The sequence below is a fragment of the Cyrtonyx montezumae genome, unplaced genomic scaffold (assembly GCF_038088225.1).
Source record: "Cyrtonyx montezumae isolate F1298 unplaced genomic scaffold, pur_monq_1.0 scaffold_2, whole genome shotgun sequence".
In the NCBI taxonomy this organism is placed as follows: Eukaryota; Metazoa; Chordata; class Aves; order Galliformes; family Odontophoridae; genus Cyrtonyx; species Cyrtonyx montezumae.
Window position 1 is genome coordinate 16,479,224 of NW_027071936.1, and position 23,785 is coordinate 16,503,008.

The 23,785-nt window shown below is 37.9% G+C and overlaps 1 protein-coding gene across 2 annotated transcripts in view; it reads left to right on the forward strand.

The window, feature by feature from the left end:
* The window catches only part of SMARCAD1 (SWI/SNF-related, matrix-associated actin-dependent regulator of chromatin, subfamily a, containing DEAD/H box 1), a 39,622-nt gene that overhangs the window by 15,429 nt on the left and 408 nt on the right, over positions 1-23,785 (forward strand). The window contains exons 6-23 of one of the 2 annotated variants that reach the window (XM_065736490.1): positions 632-720; positions 2,270-2,359; positions 2,952-3,036; positions 4,431-4,819; positions 9,271-9,473; positions 10,640-10,730; positions 11,799-11,898; positions 13,493-13,552; positions 13,748-13,823; positions 14,410-14,545; positions 15,527-15,664; positions 15,956-16,051; positions 19,008-19,125; positions 19,381-19,502; positions 20,601-20,789; positions 21,522-21,640; positions 22,432-22,614; positions 23,285-23,394. In XM_065736490.1, coding sequence (XP_065592562.1) covers positions 632-720; positions 2,270-2,359; positions 2,952-3,036; positions 4,431-4,819; positions 9,271-9,473; positions 10,640-10,730; positions 11,799-11,898; positions 13,493-13,552; positions 13,748-13,823; positions 14,410-14,545; positions 15,527-15,664; positions 15,956-16,051; positions 19,008-19,125; positions 19,381-19,502; positions 20,601-20,789; positions 21,522-21,640; positions 22,432-22,614; positions 23,285-23,394 — 2,394 coding nt within the window. The remainder of the gene's footprint in view (positions 1-631; positions 721-2,269; positions 2,360-2,951; positions 3,037-4,430; positions 4,820-9,270; positions 9,474-10,639; positions 10,731-11,798; positions 11,899-13,492; positions 13,553-13,747; positions 13,824-14,409; positions 14,546-15,526; positions 15,665-15,955; positions 16,052-19,007; positions 19,126-19,380; positions 19,503-20,600; positions 20,790-21,521; positions 21,641-22,431; positions 22,615-23,284; positions 23,395-23,785) is intronic. The other variant, XM_065736491.1, reaches the window with a different exon arrangement.

Here is a 23,785-nt window from a genome sequence, read left to right on the forward strand (position 1 = left end):
AGTACTGACTCATGTAAGCTATTCATAGGTAATTTCATGTTCATTGATATTTAGTTATCTGTCTTACTACGCATAGTTTCTTTCAAAGGCTTTGATTTAATGTTAAAAACTGCTTGATAATAACCTTTCTGGTGAGTTACCTGAGCCAAAAATCAGTCATCCATCGTTCCATGGGGAACGGTGTGAATTTTAACTCGTTGGATTTTAGCCTTGGTTAAGTATAACTTTTCGAAAGCATACAGCTTAAATAAGATTATCTTTCGTTGGGAAAACTACTGTTTTAAAGGCAGAGATGTATCATTATTCAATAAAGTTCTGTGGAAAGTGCTTGTCAATTAAAAGAAAAAAAGCAAGCACAAAACCAAAGCCCATTCTTCCACTTAAGACTAAGCTGTTTGCTTAACTGCTAACCTACTGCAGAAAATGTGAGGACACGTGCATATGTAAGTTTCCTAAGCACTTGCTTTGCTTGGGGTTTCTGTATATGTATGGACCGTAAGAATCTATTGTACAAGACTGGTAAAAGTATACAGTTAACAAGTAGCTACTACAGTAGTGGTTTGAATGATCCTACTTTATTGAGGTGAACTTAATGAGAATAATTTTTATTTTTCCTGATTCCTTTTTAAAGCTGCTTCTTGTAAAAGGAAACTAAAGGATTCTCACGTAAATGGCAAAGACAGTGATGAGCATTTGGCAAAAATGACAAAAGCAAATTATGTAAGTATTGTTTTTTCTGTCTGAGCACTGTGAAGTGGAACTGCCTGACCTGGATCGTTGGCAGTTGTGCCGTGTAGTTGCTGTGTGTTACCAGAAAATCTTATCCAAAGGGCAAGATTTGAATTTGATGAGTTTTCCAATCCATTCTTTTTGGTAATGCCAGAAGTTACACATTTAAATTTTTAGTTTATATGCTTAGCTATTGCTTTCATGGTAGAACTTGATGACCAGTAGCAGTATGTGTGGTACTGGATGCCATTTAATTCTTGTGAACGCTGTTGGGGGTTGTCAATTATGGGGCAATTTGCCTCATCATACCATTCTTTATTTTTCCTCAAATAGGTGGATTTTGACATGTGGTGTTACTGTTATCCTGTTTTATAGGTATAGGAGTGAAATAATCATAGAATCATTTTGGTTGGGAAAGAACAATGGCTTACAGAAAATAATGAATTGGTTATGTTTAAAGGGATGGTTACTTTGACCTGTGCTTTTAAATAGGAACTGTGTTGATGATCCTGGTACATTGTTTGTTACAATGATCCTACAGTGCTATCAGTAGACGGTTGATGTGCTGATGGAGAACATGGGAAAATATTTGAGAATGAGGATTTTACAGTATGGACCAGAGGCTGTATGGAGAACAAATAATTACCACTCAGTTGAAATGTTACTAAATTTGTCTTCCATCAGAACAGAGAGCTCCAGCTTTGTGCTGACCGTAGTTCTACTCTTAATGAGACCATAGGTTTGGTGAGGGTAGAGACCTGGAGTATTTGGGTGCTGTGGTTTATGCTCTTTCACTATGCAAATAGTGTAATTCAGTTAAGTAAACATGTATTAGACACGTTGGCATCTCTGCTGTAGATGTGTAGATTAGTAAACACTTTGTATTCGTGGAAGACGCATAATTTTTGCGTCGAATACGTATCAGAATAGCTTGTGGCTTGAAGATGCTTTGGCACTTGTTCATAAGAAACCTCCCTTTTTTTTTCTGACTTAGAATAGCTGTTAGTGAAACTAATACTGATGAAAATATTGCCAGGTTTTTATGTGGCTCATACACAGTTTTTGTACCTTGGTTTTTAGATGTAGATCTTTGTATAAACACTCCAAGTGACACATTTTATAAATTCTAGAGGGTTAAATACAACAGTCAAGTTAGTGAACTAACTGTGTACCTCTTGAAAACACTACTGCCTTCTGCCTTAAATATCTTGTGGAATCACTAACTATAATTTTCATTTTAAAGAAATTTTAACTAGATACTTCTAAATTATTTGTTTTGGTATGCGACTTCTCATGGTATTTGCTAACCAAGTCAGGAGTCCCAGTCTGTCATGACTGAGGACTTTCTACACTCTTGAAAGAGTTAGCCTTCAGTGCTGTTTATATATGAGGAACCATTTCTGCAAATTGGATGTGTCCTAAGTGCTTTTGTCATTTAGGGTGGTTCGTTAAAGGTAAGCCATATTGATTGTTTCATTTTTCTATTTCTGTGCTAATAACTTACATTAAGCCTAAAATAGGTATGTTTTTTTTAACATAGATGGATGGGTCTAAGTCTGAAATACAGTGGGAGAAGCAAGAAATACTTGTAAAGAAGCTGCAGAACACATTTCCTGACATGGATAAGGAGGTGAGTTTGTGTCTCTTGATGGCAAATGAGGTTTTGACATCTGAAGAACGCTGTATCTGTTCCTGCCAGTCCAAATGAAAGTCCTCACACCAGCAGCGCTCTCAGAAAGAACCTGTCTTCACTGTTCCTGCTTTTGGAATGCATTTTACCCTGAAGTGAGAGCAGCTGGAAGTAATCAAGGCTATATGGTACTTAGTATTTTGGTCCTATTGGCAAGTCTGGCATAGTCATGTTTAACCTGTGATTATATGTACAGTAGGTCTTCCCTGTTTCTTACTGTGTGCTGTGCATTAATTCAGTACACAAAGATAATCATGGCCTTTTAGTGCTGTACTTGAGATTTTTTGGAAATGTAGTTTGCTTGTATGACCCTAGCCTTTCAAAAAACGGAGTGCAGGTCTGTATAAGCTTAGGGTTTAAAAATAAACCAAAACGCTTCCTACTTATTTCTTCTCTTTTGGATCCTTGCCCTGGGGAGAGGGTGTTATTTGTTTTCTGGAATTAAAAGTACTTGTGCCTCAATGTTTCTATTTATATATATAAATCTAGTGTCTGCTTACCTTACCATAAAACAAATTTTCTTAATTACTAGGAACTGAGAGAAGTCCTTCGGGAACATAACTGGGTGCTTCGTGAAGCACGAGAGGCCCTGAGAGTATTCATGGAAGACAGTGATGGTAAAGACAGATTTATAATCTGTTTTATCCCAAGATAAAACTAACAAGCTTGCAATATAAGCCTTTTCCAGTGTCTAGCATTAGTGATGCTGACAGCACCACATCTTGAAACTTGAATTTCTATTTGAAAACAGAACTGAGGGGAGGAGAGTAGAGGTAAAAGAAGGGTAGCAAATATTTGTCTAGTTTTCAGTATCATTTTATTAACCTTTTTCCCTATAGATTTAGGGATTAGTATCTTTGTCTTGCTAACATAGATAATTTGTGGTCAACTATATCATGAAATGTATTCTGATATCTGTTAAAGCTGTAACTCATTACATCCTGCTTGCTTAAAGTAAGCTTGCTTTTTCTTTTAACATAAGTAATTTGTAAATGGGTAATTGCTGTTACATGCATCCTTTTAAAATATGCTGTAGTATAAAAAATAAAATTAAAAGCATGCTTTAAGTTATTCAATGAATGTATAAATACCAGTTCATTAACTTTTGGGGGGGAACAAAAGCTATAACCCTGTGTATCTCTGCACATGGTCTTAAGTACTATTTACTGAGTTGATAACTTCTTGGTGTTACACAGCTGTCATGTGTTTTGCTACATCAGCTCTCTCAGTATTTGGGGTTAGGATGCTCTTCTTAAATCTTTCTAAAGGAGAGGGAGCTATCAGCATGCAGAAAGTTGGTTCCTTACCTCCTGAGTAATCAGAGAGGCTCGAGGATTGGAGTGACTTGGGAGCAAGCTGACATTGGGCAGAAGAGAAAGCAGTGTATGTGACATGTAACGAGGGGGGGAAGCCCACAGCATACAAATAGTACTGAAAATGACTAGTTTGTTTGTAGTTAAATAAGTTGTTAATTGAAGGTAGTTGAATTGTTGTAGTTGTTAAAATAGAAGAACAATATATTGCCAGGTGTATTATTATCCCATCTTTAATACTGTACTGAGGTGCAATAAAATAGAAAGGAATTTATACGTTTATACACAAGTTGTTTACTGAAATCAGCAGAACTTGTTTGTCAGTTGGGCAGATTGGGACCAGTATCTGCAGTGTTATCAGGACTCTTAAATTATTGAAGGCTGTTCCTACCTAAAAGCTTCTGCAGCTCACACATGACATCTTGTTGCTCATTTGTGTTCTAAGGTAGTTGTTAAAACATTGATTTTTATGCAGCTCAAGTACTACAACGTTCACCCCATCACAGTTGATATTGTTCATGTTTTGAACAGGCTGGAATTGTATTTTACTGCTATTTTTTCTTCTCTTGGTAAGACCTGTTGTTGTGTGTTGATATGAAACAGTTTTAATATTTTAACACTATTTTATTTTGGAAGGATGTGGAGTTTCATTTTGCCCTTAACCAATATGTGTTGACTTGTTGCCTTCAAATCTGTAGGCATGGAATTTCCTTCCCGAAGTAAAGTTTCTGACTGGGCTGAAGTCTCTGCAAATAGAAGTGATGAGAAGAAAGAGAAGCAGAAACAGAAATGGTCTGGGAAAGAGCAGAACCGCTTTAGGAAAAGGCGTAAAACCAAAGCAGATGTTTGGAGCACTAGAACAGAAGTACAAGACTCAGAGGACGAGTCAGCTGCTGAAGACGGCGGTAGCTCTCTTGACGAGGACTATGGCAATAGCGATGAAGTGGTGGAGAGTGTTTACAAAAGTAAAATCCTCAGCTTCCTGCAAGATGCATCCCCAAGTGAACTCACTATGATTCCCCAGTGTTCTGAGAAAAAAGTTCAGAAGATAATAGCGCTCCGGCCCTTTAATAGTTGGGAAGCTCTGGTAAGTCTGCATTCTTGTTTTAACATCCTCAGCATGCCTACAGTCAAGGTGTCTTTGGTCTAGAGAGGCATAGATGGGTGGCCTTAGCCTGATTAGGCTAAAATACTATATTCATTGTAAGCCAATAGCATTTCAAACAGTGTCATATGACCTAATTTTGAATGAATTAAGGGGTGATTTTGCTGAAAAACTCAACCTGATTGGCTGACATTACTGCCACTCACTTTTTAGCATAGAAACTTGGTTGGTTTCACTGCAGAAGAAGAAATTAGAGCTTTCATTTAGGAAGGAGGTGTTTACTAGCCTGTTCTGAGCTGCTTTAGCTGAAACCCCATGAAGAAGACAAGAATGTGGCAGGACTTTTACTGCAGCCTCTTCAAGGGTAGCTCTGTTACTTAAGGTACCAGCATGATTATTTTCAGTCTCATACAAGAAACTGTGATCGTCTATCTTTTGCTTTTTTTTACTCTTCTGCAGCTTAGATTCTAGCATGGTTTTGCTAGCTAAGCAGTGCAGCCATTTTTTTTAGTGGAGGAAACTGCTGTGTTTTTATTAATAAAAGTTAAAGCATCAGAAGGATAAACCACAATCCTTAGCAGAAGGAAAAGCAGTAGCGCTTGGTAAGTACATTATCTGTTGTCACTGGGATGTTAATTTGAAATGTTTCCCATGGTTTTCTTGTTGCCTTCACCTTTCATGCCTTTCAGTTATCTGGTCTGATGACCTGCAGTTACGAGCAAGGTGTTAATTAAGAAATTAAGTGCTTTACTGCAGTCTGTCTTGGTTCAGTTATTAGTGCTTTGGATTTGAAGCCGATAACTCTAAGTAGGCCCTCTTAAAGAGTAACTGGTTATGTTGTTTTTTCATCAGTATGTGTTCTGAAACCCCTATCGATGTGTAAAATGTGTTAGTTTTTTTTCAGAACAGAATATAATGTCATCAATAATTCTAAACCAGTAACATATATTATTTGGTGGGTGAAATGTCTTACCACAAAACAGTATGAGTTGATAAAGAAACGTTTAAGAAAACAAAATGTTTGTATGTTGTGTTGCATAAGGGGGAGATAAGAGAAGGATCTTTGGGGGGGGGGAAAGAGGTACAGATATTCTGCAGAAGAAATCCGTTTTGCCTCAAGCCTTTGGCTTCTTACAGAACATCTGTCATATGGCAATTCCTTTCTAAACTTGTTGGGTTTTGCCTGAACTTAATTCTCTGCAGAAATATTTGCTACAGGGCTGTTCTTTTTCTCTTTGTAAAATATTTAACAGAAAAACTGTATAGGCCTGTTCATGTTCAAAATTTTTCTTTCCTCGAGGTTGCTGCTGTCAGCAACTACATGTTTGTGTAGCATTGTGAATACTTGCCTGGAGTAGAAGTGATTTGCAGAAAGTTTTAGCAGATGTTTAATATCAGTGTTACTTAATTGTTTGTAATGATCCAGTAGTGCAGTGGCCTGGCACTTTTTTCCTCCTACACGTTAATGGAGTGGTAGAATAATGTACAGAGTTGGTTGTTCTAATGTTCTTTTTAAGATTCTTTTTAACCTTTACTAAGAAGGTACCAGAAGCTGTTTCTTCTGTACCATCATGTGAAGCACTAAGTAATAATACTGTTCTTCGGGAGAACTGAGGAAGATCTTACAGCTCTCAGCCTGAGTTGAAGATTATTGGCATTAACTGAAAGGCCTACCTCTTTGCAAATTACATGGCCTATTCCAGGAAAACTTACAGTAACTTTTTTTTTTCTAGAGAATGCTTTCAAGTTGCCCTAAGACTATTTTTTAATGGTTTTGAAGTTTTCATAGATATAAAATCACTGAAAACTCTTGGAATTGTTTCACTATGTTTTTGAACAGATTTGAATATTTCCTTGGTTTTAGCTAACTGCTTCTTCCTTTGTGGAATCAGTGGTTCTCTGGACAAGTACCTGTGACCTCCCTTCCTCCCTTTGAATGCACAGTGTACTTAGGGTAGCATGAAACACTGGGATGTGTGCTCCTAAAATGTGTTTGAGACTTATGATACTTGTCTTCAGAGAAGAACACTAGAAGTAGAACCAAGGCAAGACACTTGGATGTACAGGTAAAGAGGGATTGTGAAGCTGAGATCAGTGAAGTTGAGGAGCAAGCAGTTGTGTGTCTCCTGTGGTGAGAACTGGGGTTATGGTGCAAGAAGAGCAGGTGGATGATGGGGTAAACAAGCTGAATGGGTGACAGTGGAAAAGAGGACTTGTGGGAACTGGGAGTGAAGAGAGGGAGAAGTGTTGAGGAATGCTGTTGGCCACTTGACTGCTACTCAATGGTAGCCCCTGGCACTCTAATATCATGCTGTGTGGTTTGTTTGTTTGTTTTTACGTGGTGGCATTTCTGGGCATCCGGTGCCTTTTGTCCTCTTCCTTTCTCTTATTAATCACCACCAAGCTGTTTTTTTTGTCCTCTTCTTCAGACTGATCCATATTGGAAACAGTAGCTCTGGTGTTTCCTCAGAAGTGCAATCATGTAACCAAAACACCTGTGAGTTACTGAGTGTTGGAGTGAGAGGGACAAAGGGTATACTCTAGACTGGATGGAAAGTATGGAAGAAGCCGAGCTGAGCTTTTCAGGTTCTTTGAGGCTTGATCTTTCTTGCCCTGTTACGTACTTGAGTTCTTGAGACACTGGAACAGGTTACCCTGAGGTTGTGGATGCCTTCCTGGAGGTGTTCAAGGCCTGGCTGGTTGGGGATTTGAGCAACCTGGTCTATGGGAGGTGTCCCTGCCTATAGCAGGGAGGTTGCAACTAGGTAGTCTTAAGGGTGCCTTCCAATCCGAGCTGTTCTGTGATTATCTCTCATTACTCTCAATTGCTGTAATATTGTTCAATCACAAAACAAGGCATCTCTTTTGATATCGAGGACTTCATGTGAGTTAAATGATGCCTATATCTTTTAAGAGAAAGCAACTGAAGAAAAAGCCACTGAAGGAGTGAGTGGAGGTTAAACTTATGTATGAAACAAACTTTTACCTGGAAGTTTAAACATAGTGTGTATTTAGTTTGTTTCTTTGTTTCAGTTCTTAGCCCAGAAAGGTAGGCTTGGCAATTGTGTTCTGTGTACTGCAATACCGTATGTGCTGAGACATCCTAAGGGAGGGGAGCTCCAGCTATGTCGTCAATTCTCATTCTGTTTGGCTCTACATCTGTAAAATGCTACGAAGCCTGAACTGGCAGAAAATTTATATATAAATCCAGAGGTCTTTTACGAGAAGAAACTGACACTGCTAAAAATGGAGCTGGAGCTTGTTTATCAAGGTTGAGGTTGTCTTTTACTTCTAAGTAGTAAAATGAAATCCCGAATCACCTTCAAGTTCTCTCGAGTAAATTTGATCAGATTGTGTCAGTGTGGTGTTACTTTGGCTCTGGCTCTACTCTCCTGTTTCTTCAGGCCTGCTGTGGAAGATTGTCTGTGATGTCCTCAGGTGTTGGACCTCATTTCAAAAACGTGGAGCTATAGGAGTGAGAGCCCCTGGTAATGCAGAGGCCATCCACAGATCTACTTGTGTTCTGACTGATGGCAGAACTCTGTGTTTTTCCACGTGTGAACCAGTGGCTAAAATGTTCCTTGTTGTAACTTGGAGATGGATGTTAATGTGCTGACATGAAGTAATTCAACTTTTTAATAACAGATGGCTTCGTTCTCCACATGCTTATTTGTAGATTACAGGATTTATGTTTATGCCAAATGAAGCTTTACGCATGAAAACAAATGTTGAAATTTCTTAATCACCTATTGAAATTCATGTTCCTTGCAACTCCTTATTAAAAGGTGTCTGCTTTTTTTTGCAAGTATTGACGTGTGTGCTTTAGCCTGGGTTAACCTATGACTATTGATAAACTTAATGGATTTTGTTAAATTAAGCAAACCCTAAAACAAACAAAAGAACCCAACCTGGCAACTGTGACTTATAGCTGTCAGTAGAGGGCATCACTATCACTATATTGTGGGAGCCATCCCATGTACAGTCCAGTTTAGCATATTTTACTTTGAGGTATTGATCTGTTACTTAATGCTTTATGTATTTTGTGATCTTTTAATAAAAAGGAATTCTAGAAAGTTATGTTTAAGTCTTGTGCTAAATATAACAAATACATAATAAAAATCCAGAAAAAAATGAGGAGATTAATTTAGATTTAGGCAAAGTGTGGCACATCCGAAGATAACTAGAGCTGTTAAGCTTTGGTATGCTGTGGTTGAACAGGAAATTGCAGCAGCTACACAAAGCAAAGTGCTCTTGCTCTTGCAATTTTAAGTAAAATAAGGGAGAAAGTTGCTTGAAAGTACCTGTCAGTACAATTTTATAAAGCTCTGTGAACAGGAAGCTGTTAGGTGCAATGCTGAGAGTCTCAAACCAGCAGTTGATCTTCTGCTTCCCTTTAACAGTGTTCATAGTATTTTTTTAATACTTTTTTGTAGTTTACAAAAATAACTAAGACTGCTGGCTTATCAGAAGACATCGTGTGGAACTGCAAGACCCTGCTGAAGGAGAGAGATGTGGTTCTCAAGCTCATGAATAAATGTGAAGAAATCTCAAATAAACTGACAAAACAAGTAACCAAGATTACTGAAGATGGAGGATGCAAGTGGAACGTAGAGCAACCCTCCATTCTGAATCAGAGGTACGTTTTACTTTTGTTTGAAAGAGTCCTGGATTATAAACTGTGCTTGAACTCCAGGATTTTCAGAATTGTTACCTATGAAGGTGAAACTTTAAGTCTTTGATGCTCAATAGCTGTTGAGAATCTAGACAGTCATGTGTGCAGTGCTTGAGAGACTGTAACAAGTTCCAAGTCCGTCAGGGAAGCTGGTGAGGAGGATTGTGACCATAGCAGAGCAATGTGATAGTAAAACAGCTGCAGCTGGTGGGATTTCCCCACAAGTACTGCATCCTTGCATGTAACAGGGAGACAATATAGTATCCTGGATTGGGATAACCTAGGTCATTCACAGAAAACAAGGATACTTGGTTGCAGCTGCAGGGCAGCTTCTCACAAACAAACTTCTTCTAGCTACCTACAGAAGCTAGAGGTGGTTTACTTGTGTTCCCAAGCTAATGTGAGCCCTTTCTCTCAGGCTTATTGTCTGTTCAGGCCGTGAGTTGTATTTTTCCCTGCATGGATGCAGGTGGATTTGCTGAAGGGAGGGATTTATTTCAGGCACATAAATTGGTGATATCTTCAAGAGGTTACTGGAAATGAGGGAGTAAGTTGAGGAGGAATGACATTGGGGAGCAAGGTGGGGAAAGGAACAAGGCATGTTACAGTGATTAGTAAGTTTAGAGGTGAAATGGGAAATGGCCAGCCTAGCAGCTGGATGAAACTTACAAGGATTGTTGGTAAATAGCAAAATTTAATTTTGTGTCAGAACAGAGGAAGAAAGTATATTGGTCAAGAAGGCTTTGTGAATTATGTTTTTTGTTTTGTTTGTTTGATGTCAATATTGTCAGTAATACGTAATTCATTGTATTTTAAAAAATACTGATCATGTGACTGTTTTTAACTAGTTATCAATTACTGACGTATAATAATTTATTGTAATAGTCATTTTGACTGTTCAACACATTTAAGAATTCCAACACGCTGCTTAGTTCAGAAATGCTTTCTGAACTTAAACTGACTGATTACAGTGTTGGAGGTGTGTTTTTACTGCACCAGGAGGTTTGGAGTGGATTAAAATACAAGCAATGTTAAATATGCCTTACTGTAATGAACTTCAGTTTAAAATTGTTTTGTGGATAAATAAGCAAAAGACAGTAACATGGCAAACCTGATTTTTTTTTTTTAAGTTTGGAACTCAAGCCATATCAGAAGATTGGTTTAAACTGGTTAGCACTTCTTCATAAACATGGATTGAATGGTATTTTGGCTGATGAAATGGTAAGTACGAACCTGTTAGAAGTATTGGAGATGACTTATCTGTCTTAGGTGTCTAAACAAAAAAAATTTTAGCTAGTACAATTCAAATCACAAACAAATTATTGAAAAGTTTCTCAACATCTCTTTCAATATCAGTAGCTGCTAAGAGCTTTTTTTCGATTCAGAAGTAAAAGGTAACTTGAAATTCATAGATACTGATAATTACAAGTCATATGGTTCTCGGATGTAATGAAACCAACTTGTAGCACAGCAGATTATTGTTGAACCATTCATTTTCATACCTCTGTGCAATTAAGTAGAAAATTAATTCTTGTCCAGCAGTAAGCTGTAATGAGTCTGTTTCTTCTACCTTTCTCAGTCAGTTTCTAAATTTATAGGTAATTATACAGGAAAAAAACACTGCTTGCACTTGCTTCTCCAGCACTTTTAACTATCGTCCATACACCCCTCATAAGTTTTCTACCAGGGTTAAAACCAGGAAAGTTTACAGGTTTGAGGTTTTGAGCACTAGTTGCTTTTCATCTTGTGAATTCCTGTGAATGAACAGATTGGATTGCTTCACTAGGACTTAGGCAGAGGTTCTTCCATATTTTTCATGTCTGTAAGCGTGACCTCAAGCAAATTTTCTGGTAGCCAAAATAAAATTTTAAATCCATGTGTTAAAAGACAGGTGACTGTGAGTGTATTGCAGGCAAATCTGATTTCTCTATTAAATCCCACTTCAGAAGTAAATAAAATCAGTTGCACGCTTGGTTCTTGTTGCAATACATGATTAGTTTCCAAATGAGCTGTTGTCTCAACCACAGTTTCTTGAAGCTTTGAGGAATGAGCTGAACTAAAATGAAGAAGATCATAAGTGAATCACTGATGCTCAAATATCAAGCTGAAAAGACAGATAACTTTGGTTGAGGAGTTGTCTTCTGAAAACAGTGCTGTTTGACAGAATGTTTTTTCTATGCGGATCTGTAGTCTTAAGTTATCAGGGACCACAGTGTAATCATCTTATGAGTTTGGAACTTTCACATTCTGGATACTGAATTGTGTTTAAATGAATTTGTATTCTTGTAGGGCCTAGGAAAAACAATTCAAGCTATAGCATTTCTGGCCCATATTTACCAAGAGGGCAGTAGAGGTCCCCATTTGATAGTTGTGCCAGCTTCAACATTAGGTAAGTCGTACGTCTCAAAATTACTTGCCTTCAAAAAAACAAAAGGGGAGAAATTGTGGGTGGGTTATTAAGATTAGGATAACAATTTAAAGAAAGAAAATTTAATTTTCTCATGATTATGTTCAACTACTTAAGGATTTTCAAATGGAATGCCATCTGTAGTGGAAGAACGCTCGTTATAAATTAATTAGACCTTACATGGATTTATTTACTATGTAATGTATGATTCACAAAAAATAAAGCTGCTTGTTGCAGTTTGAACTTGTTTAGCTGGTTCTTTTACTTAATGAATTTTGGCTGAATTTCCCTATCTTCAGGCTGTGCTTAGAGTGAAGTTCTATTGCATTCAAAATGTTCAGTGCCTTTTTCCCCTTTGGTTTGTGCTGTCTTTTAAAGCAAATCAAAATCTTAAAATGATGAGGCTAATTGCATTTTGATTTTGTTTGGATTGCTTAATGAGATCAACTAAAAGTACAACGAATGCAGTATGAAATACATCAGCAAAGCTGATGCATTTTAGGATGAACTAGTTCTCTGGGGTTAAATTGGCTTTACTGAAAGACTGAAAAAGAGAAAGTAGCACTTTTAATTTAGTAAGAAAATACTGCTCTTGATTTTTGAAGCCAGTACATATCTCAATTTCTTCTAATGCATCAAAAAAGCTTTCAGTTGTTCAAGATCTGTTTGAAAATGCCATTATCAGTATGCTTTTAAGATTCCCTAGAATTCATAAGTGTTTTCATGTCATAAAAATGCATGTAATTTAAAACCTGACGTGTGAATGAGGGTGCTTTTATGAAGTGAGATGTAGAGGCTCATAAACTGTAGCAGCAACTTTGTCCGAGCTTGTAGTTTTTGATACTATGCAGCCTGAAAAGCACAGTCTGCCAGCAACTTCTCAAACTTTTCTGTTGGAGGATCCCTTCAACCATCACCAGACTGGGTTCAACCCATGTATAGGATGAGTGGCATTTACCAGAAACCCCTTTCTGCAGTTATATGGTTCAGGTTTCAGAGTAACACTCATGCACTGTGCACAATCGCACTTTTCTTCAGCCTGGTGACATTTCTGGTGGCTGCTTTGATGGCTGCAAACCTGGAAATGGATTGAGTTATGAACCTTTGCCAATTCTTAGAGGTACTGTCTCCTGACAAAAAGTTTATAAATGGAAATGGTTAAAAAGCAATCATTTATTGAGGAATTAATTATTCTGGGGAAGAAATCAGGCTGAGCAGTTCAGCAATGCAGTAGACACTTAAATTGTTTTAGTCCTGGTTAAACTCCTACTGAAATCAGTTTTTAAGTGTAAGCTACTTAAGTGATAGCAGGGGTCATATAAAAAAGGCTCATTTATAGTAAGCTGCTGTTCTTGAATTGCTGAGGAGAGCTTCTGAAGGAAGAGACATTGGTCCGATGGTTGCTTAATTTCCCTAAATGTTAACAATTTGACAGTGTTTGGAAAGATACTTCTTAACATTTGGGAGTATTTTAAGGTATTTCAAGACGAACTTTTGTTGTAATTCCAAGGTGTTTTTAGAATTATGTAAAGCATAAGTAGAAATAACTTGGATTTTTTTAATTGATATCTTACAGATAACTGGATAAGAGAAGTTAATCTGTGGTGTCCTGAACTGAATGTCCTTTTTTACTATGGTGAGGAATGTCGCTTAGAAGTTAATCCAGTAACGTGGTTGTTTGCATGTTCAGCCTCAGAAAACATAGTAGCCCTGTTTTTTAGATATTTAAATACACATCTAATGCTGACTGTTCTCCTGTGCTATTTTGATGTTAATAAACATTTAAATTTTATTTACAGATGTAGTTATACTTGTGTTTTTCCTTCCGTAGGATCGCAGGAAGATAGGAAACATCTCCGGGCTGACATTAATAACAGAGTTGTAGATTTCAATGTCATTATAACTACGTAAGTACAGTAATTAAAAAGCAAATGAAATCTAGTTACTGTCTAGTGACCTCTAGTGATGTAACAAAACTTGATCTCTGTTAGTTGCCTTACAGTAAAGGAAATAAGCTTCATGCCATTTTTCATCTTGTTTGGCAAGAGTTAAAGCCTTTGGAGATTGTTCTTTTCAATTTCACTTATTAAGGGAGGTGTAAAGCGTGCTTTGCTGATGAAATTCTGATAACAAATAACTAACAATATTTAGAATGCGATGAAATGGAAAAGGAATTTCTTCTTCTCTGAGTAATGATAAAAAAAGGCTGTAATTTATGTAATTTAATATTAATGCTGTAGGAGATTCTGTGCATACTTCATATTATATTTGCATGGATTTTTGGAAAATGGTGTGAAGTGTTGGCTGATGAAGTGAACTGTAATTATTTGACAGTAGTAAACAGTGTTATGATTATTTCTAGGTAGTCTTACTTAAGTACCCTACTATTCTTTTCCACAGCTCTTAGAATTATAGGAAATGTGGTTTAGTTGTTAGCATTGTTTGTGTTAAGTTTGTGTTTAATGTTTCTGTTGTGGTTTATTCCTTTGACAGGTATAACTGTGCAATTAGCAGCTCAGATGATCGAAGTCTGTTTCGCAAAGTGGAGCTTGACTATGCAATTTTTGATGAAGGTCATATGCTCAAGAACATGAGCTCTGTACGCTACCAGCAACTTATGAGAATTAATGTAAGACAGTTGTTCATGGGGGGGGGAACAACTCAGGTTTGTTTTGTTTACTTTTGTGTTGTCAGTATGAAAGGAAGGAGTTTATATACACATAATACTTCAGAAACTACAGTATTCAGCTGGACTTAAGTTGTGTGGTTTTGGGAGTTTATCCTGCATTGTGACTGCTTTCTTGGGGATGAGGTTCTTAAGATACGTAGTTGATTTCTTATATCATTGTTACAGTTACGACAGAGGTTCTGTTTCAGTATTAAGCAGTTTTCCAGTCTCTACTCACAGTAAAGGTGGTCAAGTTGCTGTTCTGAAAACTAAAAGGACTTCTGCTGGAATACTGTAGTATTTAAGGATGTGCTCTGATAGGACAGGACTGTACAAAAAAGCTAACTTTGAAGTAGCTTTTTCTTGAAGTCTGCAGCCTGATTTAATGGCATTTTTAAAGAGAAATTTAGAGTAAGTACTAATAATACTGAAAGAATAAGAAGCGACGTTAAATAATTAAAGTCACTTAAATTATTGCAACGTATTTTTTAGTATTTTCACTAAAAGTATTTTTAGGAAGCTGATCTTTAAGCCATCAAACTGTGGCTTGTACTTGCAGTTCAAAACTTGTGTTTGAAGTACTGTTTCACATTAGAAAAAAATATTTTGGCAACAGTTATCACGTGAATTTAAATTATGGGGGGGAAAAAAAAACAACCCGAAGCACAGTGCAGACAGAGAGGATTGTCTTATATCTGGGTTAGGCTTCTTGAGTAGTCTTACACTGATCTGAGGTCAGCTTCCCACAGATCCTGAAGATTTTCTTCTTTTACGTCACCAAGAAATTTTTCCATGAGATTTAAGTATTTTTAAAATTTAAATAGTTGTGGTTTAAACAAAGTTCACTTCATTTCTCAGTAAGCTGTGTTGCTCCTTCCAATATTATCCTTTAACACATTCAACTTCTGTTTCTCACTACTGTTTTTTACTTCGGACAAATAGGCAAAGCATCGCTTACTGCTAACGGGAACTCCAGTTCAGAATAATCTGTTAGAGTTGATGTCTCTCTTGAATTTTGTTATGCCACGTATGTTCAGTAGCAGCACAAGTGAAATCCGAAGGATGTTCTCCTCAAAAGCAGTAAGTGTTGTATATTCTTTTCGGAGACTAACTTTATTGTTTACTATATCACTGCTGTTACCACTTGCTTATTGGTACCTCATACAAACAGATGGTGAAAATCCAGGACGTGAAACTGTAAAATAATCAATTTCAAGAAAACATACCATAGTAGGATGTCTCAGAATGCTAACTGTCTTGTTAGGTCTGTCTCTTCTGGTTGAGATCTCCGTCTGCTTAGAAATTTTAAGGTAGCATTGTTATAGCTGAAAACTTCACCCTGCAATTGAATTCTTGCAATTTTTTCCGTAGAAGACTGCTGAAGAACAAAGCGTGTATGAAAAAGAGAGGATTGCACATGCAAAGCAGATAATAAAACCATTCATCTTGAGAAGAGTAAAAGATGAGGTAATTATTAAGGAACTTTTTTTTGGTACCAAAAATTTTGATGGTCTTTGAGACTCATGGAATTTAATGCCAAGTTTAATCAGTGCTAATTTTACGTGTTTCTCTAGGGAAAAGCAGGAAAATTGAGCTACTCTTCATCTTGGAGTTTGCAAAAATGTGGCATGCTGTGGTAATTTTGGATTTCAGTGCTCAGTATTTATTTAATGCAGCCAGGAATTTTAGTTAGGAAAGATCATTCAAAGATAATCCGGTGCACTAAGCAGATATCAAGAGACTTCATAGGAATCATAGAATCACCAGGGTTGGAGGAGCCCTCCAAGATGATCCAGTCCAACCATCCTCCTATATCAGCATTTCCCACTAAACCATGTTCTTAAGTACAACATCTAAACATTTCTTGAACACCTCCAGGGACAGTGGCTTTACCTCCTCCCTGTGCAGCCCGTTCCAGCACCTAAACCCACTTTGAGAGAAGTAATGTCCAACCTCAGTCTCCCCTGTTGCAACTTGAGGCCATTACTTCTAGTCCTATCACTAGTTACATGGAAGGAGAGACTGACTACCACCTTGCCACAGTGTCCCTTCAGGTAGTTGTGGAAAGTGATAAGGTTTCATATTCAAACTGAATATGGTACACAAGGTGCAGCCTCACTAGTGCTGAATACAGTGGATTGATTTTTTTTTTTCCTGTTCCTGCTGGAAACACTGTTTCTGGTGCAAGCCAGAAAGCCATTGGCTGCCTTTATTGGCTGGACACACTGCTGCCTCACGTTCAGCTGAGCATCAGTCAGTATCTCCGGGTCTGTTTCTTCTGCACAGTCTTCCAGCCACTGTGCCCCAAGCATGTAGCGTTGCTTGGGATTGTTGTGCCCAAAGTGCAGAATGTGGCACTTGGTCTTGCTGAACTTCATCCCCCTGTTCTCAGCCCAGTGATCCAGCTTGTCCCTGTCTCTCCGTAGGACATTCCTACCCCCAGTCAGGTTTATGCTTCCTCCCAACTTGATGTCATATACAAGCTTACTGAGAGTCTACTCAATCTTCTCATCTAGGTCATCAGTAAAGATATCGGACCCTTGGACGACACTGCTTATAACCAGTTACTATCTGGATTTAACTCTATTCACCACCACATTCAGGGCCTGTCCATCCAGCCATTTCATCACCCAATAAAGAATGTCTGTGTCCAAGTATGAAATGGTGTTAATAAAGGCTTTGCTGAGATCTCTGTAAACTACATCAACAGCCTTTCCCTCATCCACCAGACAGGTCACTCAGTCATAGGAGGGGGATGAGGTTGGTGAAGCAGGATGCGCCTTTCATGAACCCATGCTGGCTGGACCTGATTCCCTGGTTGTTCTGTACGTGTCATGTGATCTCCCTCAAGATGATCTGTTCCATAAGCTTTCCTGGTGCTAAGGTCAGGCTGACAGGCCTGTGGCTCAGATTCCCCCTTATGACCCTTCTTGTAGATGGGTGTGATGTTGAGAAGCCTCTGATCCTCTGGGACTTCTGTGGTTGACCAAGAATGCTGATGGAAAGTGGCTTGGCAGTCAACTCTGCCAGCTCCCTCAGTGCCTTTGAGTGTATCTCATTTGGCCCCATGGATGTGTGGCAGTCCAGGTAGAGTAGGAAATCTGTTTCTGCCTGAATCATGGGGTATTTATTCTGCTCCCCATCCAAAACGTCCAGATCAGGTTAGAGTATCCCAGTGTAACCTGTCTTCCTTTTGAAGACATGTAAGGAAGACATTGAGAACTTCATTCTTTTCCTTATCCTCAATAGTCATGTTCTCCTCTGCATCTAGTAAAGGATAGAGATTCTGCTTAGTCTTACTGTTTATATTTTTTTTTACAAATATTAAAAATTAAAAAAATTAGTTCTTTTACCTCCATTGCCAAGTGGAGTTCAAGCTGGGCTTCTGTCTTTCTAGTTTTCTCCCTGCTCATCATAACGAATCTTTTGTACTCTCCTCAAGTTGTGTGTCCCTTCTTCCACAGGAGGTAAATTTATTTTTCTCCTGGAGCCTCAGGAAAAGCTCCCTGTTTATTCATGCTGGTTTTCTTCCCTGCCAGCTCATCTTGTGACTCAAAGACAGCCTGCTCCTGTGCCTTTTGAAATTTCTTTCTTCAGGTGCAACCAGCCTTCCTGGACTCCTTTACCCTATGGGACTGAATCCCAAGAGATCCTCCCTACCAGTGTCCCAAACGCTTGTCTGCTCTCCAGAAGTCTGGGGTTGCAGTTTAGTGGCCCCCCCTGCTCCTGATTTCATCAAGAATTGAGAGCTCTACCATTTTGTGGTCACTGTATCCAAGACAGCTTCCGACCTCTTTTTCCACCAGTCCTTTTCAGTGAATAGCAGGTCTAACAGAGCATCTCCCCTGATCATCTTTATGACCAGCTCTATTAGGATGGTGCTGGATAATGTTTTACTTAAAGTGTTAAGGCAGTGAATATTCATGTATGTGTTTGTGCGTATGCTTGACTAGAAACAGATTGTTGCTATGATCAGGGTGTTCCTTTTTCATTTTAAATTTCAAACCTAGCTGAATCCTTCTATTTAGATCTGCATGCATTAAAGACTGGATAAGTAGAATAATTTGGAAAGGATTTATTTGTCTTACTGTGCTTCCTAAGCGCTTAGTAGTCGTCTGCTAATCAGAAGCTGCTAAGAAGTTTCCTATTAGTGCATTTGTTATTTAGTGCAGGTACTGATTTTGTTGTTGTTTTTTTCTTTTTGAAGTGTTCATATGTTAATTAAATGTGTGATGCATAATGCAGGATAAGTTGTGAATTTATAAGTCAAGCTACAGATTGAGTTTCAATTAGCAAAGTTGCAGCTGATGAAAGATGTTGGCATGAAGAGATTGAGTAGAATAGCTTAAGAATAGGCTTTTAAAATAATACAGAACTGCTATTTGTTACAGTACAGTTTTCACCTGGTACATTATTTTCTCAGGTTCTAAAACAACTACCTCCCAAAAAAGATCACATTGAGTTGTGTGCCATGTCTGAGAAACAAGAGCAACTATACTGTGATCTCCTAAACAAGCTGAAGAAAACTATGAAGGGTAATGGTATATGGTGGTCTCATTTCCTTTTGCTGGATTTTTTTCTAGCTTAGATTTCTGTTGAGTGTGACTATGAAGTCTTTGCTTTGTAAAGATGTCTAATACTTATTATAATGAGACATTACGACTATATCACTCTTGTGATTTAAGTAGGTGAAATATTGAATATAAGAAATACTCCTTAAAACTAACGTTCTCTTGAGAGATAGTTGCATCCAGATCTGTGCTACTTCTGAATATACCTTGTTTTTTTGTTGACAGAGAAAAGCTCTGATATGGGAAATGCAATGATGCAACTTAGAAAAATGGCTAATCACCCTCTTTTACATCGTCAGCATTACACAGCTGACAAGCTCAAGACAATGTCCAAACTTATGCTGAAGGTAAGGTGGTGAGATTCAGCAGCAACCCTTAATCCCTCAGAGTTTTTAATGCAACCTGAATTGATTTGTCAGTTCTCAGATCAAAAGTGTGTCCTTTGTTTCTGTGCATCTCTCCCGTGTTTGAGCCAAGTTCTGTTTATTTTAACACTCTGACTTCTAGATCTAATGTTAAATGGAGAGAATCGTTCTGTGATTGCAGTCATCTTCATATTAGTCCCTCATCCTTTAACACCTCTTCCCTCTACACCAAAACTTAAGACCAAAATATTCATGAAAATGTCTCAGGAGGAGAACATGATTTTATTAGTATTTGCTGAGCAGCAAGAAATTGAGGCTATATAGATGTAAAAATAGGGCGCTGTTAGTTGAAGCACTGAGCATTTTTTTTGTCACATGTATGGGCTTAATTAATGCCTGTGGAGTTCAGGAGAAGTTGTTACTTCTTTCTCAAGTGCAAACAAAAGTGATTTTGGGACGTTTCAGAGTGTGTACTCTGAGAAAGTTGCACCTGGCTTTGAGTATCTGTAGCTTTGTTAAAAATAAAACCAGTCAGGGATGGGGGGAAGGGAAGAAATCATCCATTTTTATGAAGGATTTTTGTCCCTTTTTTATTCCTCCTCATACCATCGTACTCTCCAGATGTGGCTTTTTCTTTTCCTCTTTCTTCCAGGCATGACATCCCTCTACCCACCCTAAATCTTGGGCTGGGCTGGGCTTCCCATGTCTTCTACCATCTAACCAAGGATTGGAACTCCCTTGTAGGGAATGCCTCTTCAGGGGAAGAGATCTGATACAGGGGCAAAAGATCGTAGGGCTTGATGGGAACTAGGTAATGGCTGTGGAGGTTGAGCATATACTTAGTTTTAGTAGTTACAAATTCTTGTAAAAGCTAAACTGTAAAGTAACAATCCTCTATTATAAACCTGGGGTTGCAGATTTCATCTTCTGTTGCTTGCATGAGCCATGCTCTGGTGTTTCTCAATGTCTAGTTGTGCTACTTTTTGTTCTTAAAGAAGTTGTGGATGTAATTGTTCAGGTTTTTTTTGCCTGTATAGTAAGATTGTATATTGCATTATTTTCCTTCATTTTTCCTAATAGGAACCCACACACTGTGATGCTAATCCTGACCTTATCTTTGAAGATATGACAGTAATGACAGATTTTGAACTGCATTTGCTTTGTAAGCAATATTCTCATGTCAGTGACTTCAAGTTAGACATGGATCAAATTTTGGATTCCGGAAAGTTTAGAGTATTGGAACGCCTTCTATCTGAACTTAAAGAGAAGGTTTGTGCTACAAATTGTTGAAGTGTCCTTTGCTGTCTGTCTGTTGGCTGGCTCCAAAGAATTTACCATCTGGTCACAAGCAACTGTATGTGATACTCATTTGATTTGCATGGAGTATTACAGTGTGGTTTAATGGGTGTGCAGTGCACTGCTTTTAATGTGTAGTCCTACTTTTGCACTTCACTCTATAGACAACAAGATTACACAGTGGAAGTAAGCTTCCTTATTTTTCTAAGTGTTGAGACTTCTATCCCAAGGTAACATGACAGTTAGTAGGAAGGGACAGTGTCACTTACACAGCTCATAAGCATTTAATCATCTGACTATCTTTTGGCCATTGAATAAGTCTAATAATTTGGCTTAATACATGGTTGTTCTAATGTATAAGATGTCAGTGTTTGGAGTTGCAAACTGAAACTGGCTTCTTCAACAAAGCCTGTTAGTCTAATTATTTCAACAGGGAGCTACTGCTCTGTATGATGCAGAGTACAGTTTTAATTTAACAGTATTTAACAAAATACTTTGGTAGATCTCTTTGCATTTGATCTGTGATTTCTAGGTTGCTTAATTGACTAAAGGTGGATTAATGCAACAAATACTGGGCATGTTTTACTGGAAGTCTGTCTGCATCTTAGTAATTTCAGCTTAGTCTTTTATTAATGCAAATACTACATTTGTCTAGTTCATTAATCGAAGTGTTTTAAAACTTTTGTTTTGCTTTGTTGTTTCCAGGGCGACAGAGTTGTATTGTTTAGCCAGTTTACAATGATGCTGGATATCCTGGAAGTTTTCCTAAAACATTGTCAACACAGATATATTAGGTTGGATGGAAAAACACAGATTTCTGACAGGTATGTGACTCTTCTGCATGTTTTCTGAGTTCAGTTGAAGAAACGGATGTGCCACTTGCAGGGAGGATGCGACTTGTTAACCTTTCTTTTCCAATATACAGTTCTGTAGTTGCTGGGAATTGGCTCTGGTAGGGGTTTAATGTTGAATTTCAGATTCCCTTAATAAGGATGAAGTGAGTTTAGATGATCAGATTACCAGTTGGATGTACTACGATGATAAACTTTCACCTTTGCTATAAATGGGGTTTTGATTTGCTTGTATATCAGCATGATTTAACAGAAGCTTATCTGTAGATGTTTCCTATTATCTGAATTCTTCTTTCAGCTGCTCTTTTCTTCATTAAATAAATATTTAAAACAATTAAATTGGTGTGTTGTTACTTCCCATTTGCAGCTGAAATCTACTCTTCTTTTGCTTTTACGTGCAATGAGTGGAAGACAGTTATGAACCTACAATCTTTACTCTCCTGTCACTTGTTTTGTAATACTTCAGTCCTCCCCTCCTCCAGCAGCTTGTATTCGTAGTATTGCATGATGGTAGTCCAAGATCTTTTTCCAAACATCACTTCATTCTTTCGCTCTCAGTCTTGTCACTCTAAAAGTATGTTCTGGTCACCCCTTAGAATTGTTACACCTTCTCCTCTATGCCTAACATCTGTACCTTTGAGTTGCTTTGCTATACCTCTGGCCTCTCTTTCACACTGTAGTCTTAACTTCTATATTCAACTCCCAGCAGGAGTTTTGTTCTGTTGTTTTCCAATGCCTGATGTGTGTGTTCCTGTGTTCTGTAGGATACATATAATAGATGAGTTCAATACGGATATGGGTATATTTGTGTTCCTCCTATCAACCAAAGCTGGAGGCTTGGGAATCAACCTGACCTCGGCAAATGTTGTTATTCTTCATGACATTGATTGCAATCCATACAATGATAAGCAAGCGGAAGATCGATGCCACAGAGTAGGCCAGACAAGGTAAGACTTTTTAATTATGAAGCTTGTTTCTCTTGGAGGCAAGTAGTTTGATTTAAAGGTTCTGTGTTAAGCAAATTTCTGTAAGCCATTTCTGGATTGCTTGGCAGCTGGGTGGTTGCAGTTGTTTTACAATTACATGTTGTAGTTGGACCTAACCTTATTAACTACATTCAACTGTTATTCATTTTACCACAGTTTACATCAGTTCTTAGCACCAGAAATTTGTTTGTAGGCAGGTATGAAGTCACTGGAACTGGTAGAGAAAGCTGTTTGTTCTCTTTCAGAGACCTCTAAGCTTTCACATGCCAAGCTGTCTTGAGTGAATGAATCCATTGTCTGCTTCATAGTCTTCTCCAAGGAATAAATTATGAGGAATGGGAATGTGTTTAGTAAACAGTTACTTCAGCTGTAGGGTGGGGTTGGGGAACGTTCAGTTGTTTCTATTAACATGAGTTTTTGAGGCCGTTAGACCCTTGTGCTTGCTGAGTACAGGAGAACACAAGTTTTCTGTCAGTATGGAACACAGCTGGTCCAAAGAGGAAAACTATCTACTTTAATACTGCCTCTATTGTTTTTGTACCTTGATATCAACTACTGCCATTCAAGCAAAGGAGTGGATCCTTTCTTCTTGCACTAATCCAAAGAAAACCATATTCATCCTATTTTTCAGAGAAGTACAAGTCATAAAGCTGATCAGCAAAGGGACTATTGAAGAAACCATGCTCAGAATCAACCAGCAGAAATTGAAGTTAGAACAAGATATGACTGCAGCAGATATGGGTAAGTGTCTTGCTAATAATGACTGCTTACACAAGTTAGGGAGATCACTGTGGTGTATAATTCAAAAAAAAAACTGCATTTGTAATGCAGGTGAGATCATTTTGATGCAGTTTAAACTAGAAAAACTTGTTGTGCTAAGCTCTATATAATGAAGTATAAATCATAAAACCATAACATTCCACCCCTAATTCAACATCATGCTAAATACATACCACCACGTACATCAAACAGCAGACATGCGAGAGTGACACGCGTGCTATGATGTTGTTGAATTAAGGGTGGAATGTTATGGTTTTATGATTTACATTGTATTACATAGAGCTTAGTGTGCCACTCTGTATTGAAAGTTTTGAATCATGGCCTGAAGCATCGATTGATCACCTAGGTGAGC